Source organism: Bombina bombina, chromosome 9 (assembly GCF_027579735.1).
Source record: "Bombina bombina isolate aBomBom1 chromosome 9, aBomBom1.pri, whole genome shotgun sequence".
In the NCBI taxonomy this organism is placed as follows: domain Eukaryota; kingdom Metazoa; phylum Chordata; class Amphibia; order Anura; family Bombinatoridae; genus Bombina; species Bombina bombina.
The window spans coordinates 269,956,912-269,969,609 of record NC_069507.1 but is presented as its reverse complement, the minus strand read 5'-3'; the positions used below and the strand labels follow the sequence as shown (position 1 = coordinate 269,969,609).

General features: G+C 40.8%; 1 protein-coding gene across 2 annotated transcripts in view; it reads left to right on the top strand.

The window, feature by feature from the left end:
* The window catches only part of LOC128640312 (alpha-2-macroglobulin), a 325,027-nt gene that overhangs the window by 87,554 nt on the left and 224,775 nt on the right, over nt 1-12,698 (top strand). For both annotated transcript variants that reach the window (XM_053692803.1, XM_053692802.1), the window contains exon 3: nt 2,430-2,586. In XM_053692803.1, coding sequence (XP_053548778.1) covers nt 2,430-2,586 — 157 coding nt within the window. The remainder of the gene's footprint in view (nt 1-2,429; nt 2,587-12,698) is intronic.

Here is a 12,698-nt window from a genome sequence, read left to right as displayed (position 1 = left end):
CGGGGTAGTTAAGGTAGATGGCGGCGGGGTAGCTAAGGTAGATGGCGGCGGGGTAGATGGGGTAGATGGCGGCGGGGTAGATGAGGTAGATGGAGGCGGGGTAGGTAAGGTAGATGGCGGCGGGGTAGATGAGGTAGATGGCGGCGGGGTAGATGGCGGTGGGGTAGCTAAGGTAGATGACGGCGGGGTAGTTAAGGTAGATGGCGGCGGGGTAGCTAAGGTAGATGGCGGCGGGGTAGATGGGGTAGATTGCGGCGGGGTAGATGAGGTAGATGGAGGCGGGGTAGGTAAGGTAGATGGCGGCGGGGTAGATGAGGTAGATGGCGGCGGGGTAGCTAAGGTAGATGGCGGCGGGGTAGATGGGGTAGATGGTGGCGGGGTAGATGGGGTAGATGGCGGCGGGGTAGATGGGGTAGATGGCGGCGGGGTAGCTAAGGTAGATGGCGGCGGGGTAGATGGGGTAGATGGCAGCGGGGTAGATAACGGAGGGGTAGATGGGGTAGATGGCGGCGGGGTAGGTAAGGTAGATGGCGGCGGGGTAGGTAAGGTAGATGGCGGCGGGGTAGATGGCGGTGGGGTAGCTAAGGTAGATGGTGGCGGGGTAGGTAAGGTAGATGGCGGCTGGGTAGATGGGGTAGATGGGGTAGATTGCGGCGGGGTAGGTGGGGTAGATGGCGGCGGGGTAGCTAAGGTAGATGGCGGCGGGGTAGATGGTGGCGGGGTAGATGGGGTAGATGGTGGCGGGGTAGATGGGGTAGATGGCGGCGGGGTAGCTAAGGTAGATGGTGGCGGGGTAGCTAAGGTAGATGACGGCGGGGTAGATGGGGTAGATGGCGACGGGGTAGCTAAGGTAGATGGCGGCGGGGTAGCTAAGGTAGATGGCGGGGTAGGTAAGGTAGATGGCGGCGGGGTAGCTAAGGTAGATGGCGGCGGGGTAGATGGGGTAGATCGCGGCGGGGTAGCTAATGTAGATGGCGGTGGGGTAGATGTCGGCGGGGTAGCTAAGGTAGATGGCGGCGGGGTAGCTAAGGTAGATGGCGGCGGGGTAGCTAAGGTAGATGGCGGCGGGGTAGATGGGGTAGATGGCGGCGGGGTAGCTAAGGTAGATGGCGGCGGGGTAGATGGGGTAGATGGCGGCGGGGTAGCTAAGGTAGATGGCGGCGGGGTAGATGGGGTAGATGGCGGCGGGGTAGGTAAGGTAGATGGTGGCGGGGTAGGTAAGGTAGATGACGGCGGGGTAGCTAAGGTAGATGGCGGCGGGGTAGCTAAGGTAGATGGCGGCGGGGTAGATGGGGTAGATGGTGGCGGGGTAGATGGGGTAGATGGCAGCGGGGTAGATGGGGTAGATGGCGGCGGGGTAGCTAAGGTAGATGGCGGCGGGGTAGATGGGGTAGATGGCGGCGGGGTAGCTAAGGTAGATGGCGGCGGGGTAGATGGGGTAGATGGCGGCGGGGTAGGTAAGGTAGATGGTGGCGGGGTAGGTAAGGTAGATGGTGGCGGGGTAGGTAAGGTAGATGGTGGCGGGGTAGGTAAGGTAGATGGTGGCGGGGTAGGTAAGGTAGATGGTGGCGGGGTAGGTAAGGTAGATGGAGGCAGGGTAGATGGGGTAGATGGCGGCGGGGTAGGTAAGGTAGATGGTGGTGGGGTAGATGGCGGCGGGGTAGCTAAGGTAGATGGCGGCGGGGTAGCTAAGGTAGATGGCGGCGGGGTCTGGGAGCGGCGGTTTAGGGGTTAATAACTTTATTAGGTGGCGGCGGGGTAGATGGGGTAGATGGCGGCGGGGTAGATGGGGTAGATGGCGGCGGGGTAGCTAAGGTAGATGGTGGCGGGGTAGATGGTGGCGGGGTAGATGGCGGCGGGGTAGCTGGGGTAGATGGCGGCGGGATAGCTAAGGTAGATGGCGGCGGGGTAGATAAGGTAGATGGCGGCGGGGTAGCTAAGGTAGATGGAGGCGGGGTCTGAGAGCGGCGGTTTAGGGGTTAATAACTTTATTAGGTGGCGGCAGGGTCCGGGAGCGGCGGTTTAGGGGTTAAGACATTTTTGCGCATATTAACAGCTGTTTAAAAATGCATGCGCAAATTGTTGTCTCCTCGGGAGCGCGCTTCAAGCCTACGTAAGAGAGCAGGAGGGACTGCTCTATAAGCAATACCGGAAGTCAAGGATGGGAGGAGTTGGCGTTCAAGACGTAGATAAGTTATAAATTAAATTATAATATCACAAGATGCTTATTTTCCAAAATAAATATTGCGGTTTACATTGCAAGTATATTAGGAATTAATAATGTTCATTAGAAAGAATATAATTTATATTCACTTTAAAGTTCTTGTAATAGAGGCCCATAAATATTTCTTCTTGTAGACCATGTATACTTAGTTCCAGTGTCCTAATTACAGTTCCACCTCAACATTATCCTTGTTTTGTTTTCTCAGGTCCCCAAGACAGATAACACAGAAGTGGGCTTTATCACGTTAGCTGCTGAAGGTGATACCCTGCACTTCAAGTCCAGAAGAAGTGTCCTAATCAAAACGCTACAGAATCTGCTATTCATCCAAACTGACAAGCCAATCTATAAGCCAGGACAACCAGGTGAGGGATGTTGTACCTATGTTGCATACCTAACTTGTATACCATGTAATTTGTATACATGAGTTAATACATGTGTCTCTGTGTGCATGTGGGTGTATGTGTGTGTGTGTATGTATGTGTATATATATATATATATATATATATATATATATGTGTGTGTGTGTGTGTGTATATATATATATGTTTGTGTGTGTATATATATATATATATATATATATATGTGTGTGTGTGTGTATATATATATGTATATATGTGTGTGTGTGTGTGTGTGTGTATGTGTGTGTATGAAGGATGGCTCAGTTATTTATAATTATATATCCTATTTATGAGAAATTTTGTGACCTGTAATACTTGTAGATGTGTGTGTAATATTTGTAGATGTATATCTAATACTTGGAGATATGTGTGTAATATTTGTAGATGTGTGTGTTATATTTGTATATGTGTGTGTAATACTTGTAGATGTGTGTGTAATACTTTTAGGTGTGTGTGTAATACTTGTAGATGTGTGTGTTATACTTGTAGATGTGTGTAATACTTGTAGATGTGTGTATAATACTTGTAGATGTGTGTGTAATATTTGTAGATATGTGTGTAATATTTGTAGTTGTGTGTGTAATACTTGTAGATGTGTGTGTAATACTTGTAGATTTATGTGCAATATTTGTAGATATGTGTGTAATATTTGTAGTTGTGTGTGTAATACTTGTAGTTGTGTGTGTAATATTTGTAGATATGTGTGTAATATTTGTAGTTGTGTGTGTAATACTTGTAGATGTGTGTGTAATACTTGTAGATTTATGTGCAATATTTGTAGATGTGTGTGTAATACTTCTAGATGGGTGTGTAATATTTGTAGATGTGTGTAATACGTGTAGATGTGTGTGTAATACTTGTATATGTATGTGTAATACTTGTAGCTGTGTGTGTAATATTTGTAGATGTGTATGTAGTACTTGTAGATATGTGTGTAATACTTGTAGATGTGTGTGTAATATTTGTAGATGTGTATGTAATGCTTGTAGATGTGTATGTAATACTTGTAGATGTATGTGTAATATTTGTAGATGTGTGTGTAATACTTGTAGATGTGTGATATACTTGTTGTAGATGTGTGTGTAATATTTGTAGATGTGTGTGTAGTACTTGTAGATGTGTGTGTAATATTTGTAGATGTGTGTGTAATATTTGTAGATGTGTGTGTAATACTTGTAGATGTGTGTGTAATACTTGTAGATGTGTGTAATATTTGTAGTTGTGTGTGTAATACTTGTAGATGTGTGTGTAATATTTGTAGTTGTGTGTGTAATACTTGTAGATGTGTGTGTAATATTTGTAGATGTGTGTGTAATATTTGTAGATGTGTGTGTAATACTTGTAGATGTGTGTGTAATACTTGTAGATGTGTGTAATATTTGTAGTTGTGTGTGTAATACTTGTAGATGTGTGTAATATTTGTAGTTGTGTGTGTAATACTTGTAGATGTGTGTGTAATACTTGTAGATGTGTGTGTAATATGTATAGCTGTGCGTGTAATACTTGTAGATGTGTGTGTAATATTTGTAGATTTGTATCTAATACTTGTATATGTGTGTGTAATACTTGTAGATGTGTGTGTAATATTTGTAGATGTGTGTGTAATACTTGTAGATGTGTGTGTAATATTTGTGGATATGTGTAATACTTATAGCTGTGTGTGTAATATTTGTAGATGTGTGTGTAATACTTGTAGATGTGTGTGTAATATTTGTAGATGTGTGTGTAGTACTTGTAGATGTGTGTGTAATATTTGTAGATGTGTGTGTAATATTTGTAGATGTGTGTGTAATACTTGTAGATGTGTGTGTAATACTTGTAGATGTGTGTAATATTTGTAGTTGTGTGTGTAATACTTGTAGATGTGTGTGTAATATTTGTAGTTGTGTGTGTAATACTTGTAGATGTGTGTGTAATATTTGTAGATGTGTGTGTAATATTTGTAGATGTGTGTGTAATACTTGTAGATGTGTGTGTAATACTTGTAGATGTGTGTAATATTTGTAGTTGTGTGTGTAATACTTGTAGATGTGTGTAATATTTGTAGTTGTGTGTGTAATACTTGTAGATGTGTGTAATATTTGTAGTTGTGTGTGTAATACTTGTAGATGTGTGTGTAATACTTGTAGATTTGTGTGCAATATTTGTAGATGTGTGTGTAATATTTGTAGATGTGTGTAATACGTGTAGATGTGTGTGTAATACTTGTAGATGTGTGTAATACTTGTAGATGTGTGTGTAATATTTATAGATGTGTGTGTAATACTTGTAGATGTGTGTGTAATACTTGTAGATGTGTGTAATACTTGTAGATGTGTGTGTAATATGTATAGCTGTGTGTGTAATACTTGTAGATGTGTGTGTAATATTTGTAGATTTGTATCTAATACTTGTATATGTGTGTGTAATACTTGTAGATGTGTGTGTAATATTTGTAGATGTGTGTGTAATACTTGTAGATGTGTGTGTAATATTTGTGGATATGTGTAATACTTATAGCTGTGTGTGTAATATTTGTAGATGTGTGTAATTCTTGTAGATGTGTGTGAAATACTTGTAGATGTGTGTATAATACTTGTAGATGTGTGTGTAATATTTGTAGATGTTTGTAATTCTTGAAGATGTGTGTGCAATACTTGTAGATGTGTATATAATACTTGTAGATGTGTGTGTAATATTTGTAGATGTGTGTAATACTTGTAGATGTGTGTGTAATACTTGTAAATGTGTGTAAGACTTGTAGATGTGTGTGTAATATTTATAGATGTGTGTGTAATACTTGTAGATGTGTCTAGTATTTGTAGATGTGTGTAATACTTGTAGATGTGTGTGTAATATGTATAGATGTGTGTGTAATACTTGTAGATGTGTGTGTAATACTTGTAGATGTGTCTGTAATACTTGTAAATGTGTCTAGTATTTGTAGATGTGTGTAATACTTGTAGAATGATGTGTGTGCAATATTTATAGATGTGTGTGTAATACTTGTACATGTGTGTGTAATACTTGTAGATGTGTGTGTTATACTTGTAGATGTGTGTGTAATACTTGTAGCTGTGTGTGTAATACTTGTACATGTGTGTGTAATACCTGTAGATGTGTCTAGTATTTGTAGATGTGTGTGTAATACCTGTAGATGTGTCTAGTATTTGTAGCTGTGTGCGTAATACCTGTAGATGTGTCTAGTATTTGTAGATGTGTGTGTAATACCTGTAGATGTGTCTAGTATTTGTAGATGTGTGTGTAATACCTGTAGATGTGTCTAGTATTTGTAGGTGTGTGTGTAATACCTGTAGATTTGTCTAGTATTTGTAGATGTGTGTGTAATACCTGTAGATGTGTCTAGTATTTGTAGATGTGTGTGTAATACCTGTAGATGTGTCTAGTATTTGTAGACGTGTGTGTAATACCTGTAGACATGTGTCTAGTATTTGTAGATGTGTGTGTAATACCTGTAGATGTGTCTAGTATTTGTAGATGTGTGTGTAATACCTGTAGATGTGTCTAGTATTTGTAGATGTGTGTGCAATACCTGTAGATGTGTCTAGTATTTGTAGATGTGTGTGTAATACCTGTAGATGTGTCTAGTATTTGTAGATGTGTGTGTAATACCTGTAGATGTGTCTAGTATTTGTAGATGTGTGTGTAATACCTGTAGATGTGTCTAGTATTTGTAGATGTGTGTGTAATACCTGTAGATGTGTCTAGTATTTGTAGATGTGTGTGCAATACCTGTAGATGTGTCTAGTATTTGTAGATGTGTGTGTAATACCTGTAGATGTGTCTAGTATTTGTAGATGTGTGTGTAATACCTGTAGATGTGTCTAGTATTTGTAGATGTGTGTGTAATACCTGTAGATGTGTCTAGTATTTGTAGATGTGTGTGTAATACCTTTAGATGTGTCTAGTATTTGTAGATGTGTGTGTAATACCTGTAGATGTGTCTAGTATTTGTAGATGTGTGTGTAATACTTGTAGATGTGTCTAGTATTTGTAGATGTGTGTGTAATACCTGTAGATGTGTCTAGTATTTGTAGATGTGTGTGTAATACTTCTAGATGTGTCTAGTATTTGTAGATGTGTGTGTAATACCTGTAGATGTGTCTAGTATTTGTAGATGTGTGTGTAATACCTGTAGATGTGTCTAGTATTTGTAGATGTGTGTGTAATACCTGTAGATGTGTCTAGTATTTGTAGATGTGTGTGTAATACCTGTAGATGTGTCTAGTATTTGTAGATGTGTGTGTAATACCTGTAGATGTGTCTAGTATTTGTAGATGTGTGTGTAATACCTGTAGATGTGTCTAGTATTTGTAGATGTGTGTGTAATACTTGTAGATGTGTCTAGTATTTGTAGATGTATGTGTAATACCTGTAGATGTGTCTAGTATTTGTAGATGTGTGTGTAATACCTGTAGATGTGTCTAGTATTTGTAGATGTGTATGTAATACCTGTAGATGTGTCTAGTATTTGTAGATGTGTGTGTAATACCTGTAGATGTGTCTAGTATTTGTAGATGTGTGTGTAATACCTGTAGACATGTGTCTAGTATTTGTAGATGTGTGTGTAATACCTGTATATGTGTCTAGTATTTGTAGATGTGTGTGTAATACTTGTAGATGTGTCTAGTATTTGTAGATGTGTGTGTAATACCTGTAGATGTGTCTAGTATTTGTAGATGTGTGTGTAATACCTGTAGATGTGTCTAGTATTTGTAGATGAGTGTGCAATACCTGTAGATGTGTCTAGTATTTGTAGATGTGTGTGCAATACCTGTAGATGTGTCTAGTATTTGTAGATGTGTGTGTAATACCTGTAGATGTGTCTAGTATTTGTAGATGTGTGTGTAATACCTGTAGATGTGTCTAGTATTTGTAGATGTGTGTGTAATACCTGTAGATGTGTCTAGTATTTGTAGATGTGTGTGTAATACCTGTAGATGTGTCTAGTATTTGTAGATGTGTGTGTAATACCTGTAGATGTGTCTAGTATTTGTAGATGTGTGTGTGTAATACCTGTAGATGTGTCTAGTATTTGTAGATGTGTGTGTAATACTTGTAGATGTTTCTAGTATTTGTAGATGTGTGTGTAATACCTGTAGATGTGTCTAGTATTTGTAGATGTGTGTGTAATACCTGTAGATGTGTCTAGTATTTGTAGATGTGTGTGTAATACCTGTAGATGTGTCTAGTATTTGTAGATGTGTGTGTAATACCTGTAGATGTGTCTAGTATTTGTAGATGTGTGTGTAATACCTGTAGATGTGTCTAGTATTTGTAGATGTGTGTGTAATACTTGTAGATGTGTCTAGTATTTGTAGATGTGTGTGTAATACTTGTAGAAGTGTCTAGTATTTGTAGATGTGTGTGTAATACCTGTAGATGTGTCTAGTATTTGTAGATGTGTGTGTAATACCTGTAGATGTGTCTAGTATTTGTAGATGTGTGTGTAATACCTGTAGATGTGTCTAGTATTTGTAGATGTGTGTGTAATACTTGTAGTTGGATGGAGAGATACTATATCAGGTGTGTGACTACAATCTTGGAAGGCTTTTCCTTATATACCTATTACCTTCATTAAAGAATGATACTTAAACCAGTCTTATGAAAAAGGGCATATTTATTAAATGACAAATCTATATATGATGGTGAGAGAAACATGTAACTTACAAGGATTTAATCTACCTATAATAAACTAATGCCTGAGGGTGCAGGTGTGCAAAGGAAGGAAGTCTCATTGTTCCTTTGTCTTATTGTTCTTCATTTCTCTTCAAGCTGCTTCTCACAACATATTTATAGCCAAAAAGCCACACCATAAGGAAAGTCCCAGCCAATCAAATCCAGTCACCAACTGGTTTATAACAATCCCACTGATGAGTCAACTGCCTGGAGATGTTTCTATTGCCCAGAAAATACATTTTCCTAACTCAATCTGACCTCTGTTGCCCCTCCCAGGAAAGATCTTATTTGAATCCTTTTGAAGATTTAAGACCTCATTTTCCTGTCCTGTGTTCTTTTGAAGCTTTATGACATTTGGTTTACTGTCCTCAGGAAGGAGAGCAGGTCTCACTTGTCGTATCAACATTGATGGAAGCCTTTTATATCTGTGTACAGGCCTTGGGGTTTGAACTGCTTGGTATCATCTCTTGGAAACTAGTTTCAACAGAAGGGTTAAGCTTTCCTTATTATTGTAACCTTTTAGGTGCCAGTTATATAGTTATTACAAGGTCATACTTGCCAACATTTCAAAAATTTTTCCAGAGACACTTTGGTCGACCTACTGTTTAACTGCTCCGCCCACTCAGTTCTGCAATCAAAACACCCATATGATAGTAATAGTATAATTTAGACTTATCCATAGCTAATTATACAGATTACAACACCAAGCTCTTACACTAACATTCACCTAGATTACGAGTTTTTGTCGGTAAATGTGTGCGTTGCTAATGAGCCTTTTTTTCTCACCGCTCCCTTAAGACAACGCTGGTATTACGAGTTTTCTGCAAGCCGGCGTTAGCCTCAGAAAAGCAAGCGTTGAGCAAAATTTAGCTCCACATCTCACTGTAATAAAAGCGCTGCTTACGGTAGCGGTGAGCTGGCTAAACGTGCTTGTGCACGATTTCCCCATAGGAAACAATGGGGCTGAGACGGCTGAAAAAAACCTAACACCTTCAAAAAAGCAGCGTTCAGCTCCTAACACAGCCCCATTGATTCCTATGGGGAAATACATTTTATGTCTACACCTAACACCCTAACATGAACCGCGAGTCTAAACACCCCTAATCTTACACTTATTAACCCCTAATCTGCCGCTCCCGACACCACCGCCACCTACATTATACCTATGAACCCCTAATCTGCTGCCCCTAACATCGCCGTAAACTAAATTACGGGGAAAAAAACACACTAAATTACAGAAAATAAAAAAATAATTAAATTTTTTTAAAACTAATTACACCTAATCTAATCCCTCTAATAAAATAAAAAAGCCCCCCAAAATAATAAAAATCCCTACCCTATACTAAATTACAAATAGCCCTTAAAAGGGCCTTTGGGCATTGCCCCAAAGTAATCAGCTCTTTTACCTGTAAAGAAAAATACAATACCTCCCCAACATTAAAACCCACCATCCACACACCAAACCCTACTTTAAAACCCACCCAATCCCCCCTTAATAAAAGCTAACACTAACCCCTTGAAGATCACCCTACCTTGAGACGTCTTCACCCAGCCGGGCACAAGTGGTCCTCCAGACGGTCCGAAGTCTTCATCCTATCCGGGCAGAAGAGGACCTCCAGACGGGCAGAAGTCTTCATCCAGGCAGCATCTTCTATCTTCTTCCATCCGGAGCGGAGCGGGTCCATCTTGAAGACATCCGACACGGAGCATCCTCTTCGTTCAACGGCGACTGAAGAATGAAGGTTCCTTTAAGTGACGTCATGCAAGATGGCATCCCTTCAATTCCGATTGGCTGATAGAATCCTATCAGCCAATCGGAATTAAGGTAGGAAAAATCCTATTGGCTGTTGCAATCAGCCAATAGAATTGAAGTTCAATCCTATTGGCTGATCCAATCAGCCAATAGGATTGAGCTCGCATTCTATTGGCTGTTCCAATCAGCCAATAGAATGCAAGCTCAATTCTATTGGCTGATTGCATCAGCCAATAGGTTTTTTCCTACCTTAATTCCGATTGTCTGATAGGATTCTATCAGCCAATCGGAATTGAAGGGATGCCATCTTGGATGACATCACTTAAAGGAACCTTCATTCTTCAGTCGCCGTCGAATGAAGAGGATTCTCCACGTCGGATGTCTTCAAGATGGACCCGCTCCGGATGGAAGAAGATAGAAGATGCCGCCTGGATGAAGACTTCTGCCCGTCTGGAGGTCCTCTTCTGCCCGGATAGGATGAAGACTTCGGACCGTCTGGAGGACCACTTGTGCCCGGCTGGGTGAAGACGTCTCAAGGTAGGGTGATCTTCAAGGGGGTAGTGTTAGGTTTTATTAAGGGGCGATTGGGTGGGTTTTAGAGTAGGGTTGGGTGTGTGGCTGGTGGATTTTAATGTTGGGGGGGTATTGTATTTTTCTTTACAGGTAAAAGAGCTGATTACTTTGGGGCAATGCACCGCAAAAGGCCCTTTTAAGGGCTATTTGTAATTTAGTATAGGGTAGGGATTTTTATTATTTTGGGGGGCTTTTTTTATTTTATTAGGGGGATTAGATTAGGTGTAATTAGTTTTAAAAAATTGTAATTATTTTTTTATTTTCTGTAATTTAGTGTGTTTTCTCCCCCGTAATTTAGTTTATTTAATTTAATTGTATTTAATTGTAGTTAGTTTAGGTAATTAATTTAATTATAGTGTAGTGTTAGGTGTAATTGTAACTTAGGTTAGGGTACAAACTTGCCTGTAAAATAAATATAAACCCTAAACTAGCTACAATGTAACTTTTAGTTATATTGTAGCTAACTTAGGGTTTATTTTTTAGGTAAGTATTTAGTTTTAAATAGGAATCATTTATTATTTAATTGTAGTAATTTTATTTTGTTTTATTTAAATTATGTTTAAGTTAGGGGGGGGTTAGGGTTAAACTTAGGTTTAGGGGTTAATACATTAAGTATAGTGTCAGCGACGTTAGGGAAGGCAGATTAGGGATTAATAAATGTAGGTAGGTGTCGGCGATGTTAGGGACGGCAGATTAGGGGGTTAATAATATTTAACTCGTGTTTGCGAGGTGGGAGTGCAGCGGTTTAGGGGTTAATATATTTATTAAAGTGGCGGCGATGTCCGGTCGGCAGATAAGGGGTTAAAATTTTTATTTAAGTGTTTGCGATGTGAGGGGGGCCTTGGTTTAGGGGTTAATAGGTAGTTTATGGGTGTTAGTGTACTTTTTAGCACTTTAGTTAAGAGTTTTATGTTACGGCGTTAGCCCATAAAACTCTTAACTACTGACTTTTAAATGCGGTAGGAGTCTTGACAGGAGAGGGTGTACCGCTCACTTTTTCCAAGACTCGTAATACCAGCAGGCGTTAAAAAGCAGCATTGGGACCTCTCAACGCTGCATTTTAAGGCTAACGCAAAACTCGTAATCTAGGTAATTGTCATTATTATGGGGTAGGTGTAAGACTTACACCTACCCCATAATAATGACAATGTTAGTCTCTCTCTGGAACACATTATAGGCTCGCCGGAAACAGCAGTTAGGAAGCAGCGGTCTAAAGAGTGTTTTACACACATTGGACAGGTGAGACCGCTGCTCCAAAATTGATCCGCTGCCTCTGAGGCTGTGGTCTGCAATCCGTCCTATCCTATATGATAAGGCTGATTGACACCCCTGCTAACAGCCGATTTGCCGCAAATCTGCAGGGGACGGCATTGCACAATCAGTTCTGGTGAACTGCTTGTGCAATGTTAAATGCAGACAGCATTTTTTAAATCGGCCCCAATGTATTAAAGTGTCTAATTTAACCCCTTAAGGACCAAGGACGTACATGGTACGTCCTACAAAAACTGTCACTTAATGACCAAGGACGTACCCTGCATGTCCTCAGGGTTTTCAAGCGCTGGAAGCATCCTGCAATAACATTATTTAGGCACCCAATGCAGAGAGAGACGATCGTTGGTGCCAATTGTTGGAGGGTGGGAGCCATAGCAGGGAGGCGGGTGGGCGGCACATCGTTGGTGGATATCCAGATCCTGTCCCCACTGGACTTTCTGGAGCAGGCGGGGGGCGGGAGCGTGTGTGTGTGCGTGGGAGCATGCACGCTACATTAAGTAAAGTTAACACAGGAGTCAAAGAAGGGAGAGGGAGGGGGAAAAATGTTTGGGAAGGGGGTTGGGAAGGGATCTAGGAGGGGAAGGGTGGGCAGCTACACTACAGAAATGATTGGGTTTTTTTTTCAGACAAAAAAGGGCAAATTTTGTAGTAAATGGGTACTGGCAGACAGCTGCCAGTACCTAAGATGGCGGCCAATAGGTTGAGGGGGGAGGCTTAGAGAGCTGTTTGTGGGGGATCAGGGAAGTTGGGGAGGTAATGGGGGATCCTACACTAAAGAAAAAATCTTTAAAAAAAAACC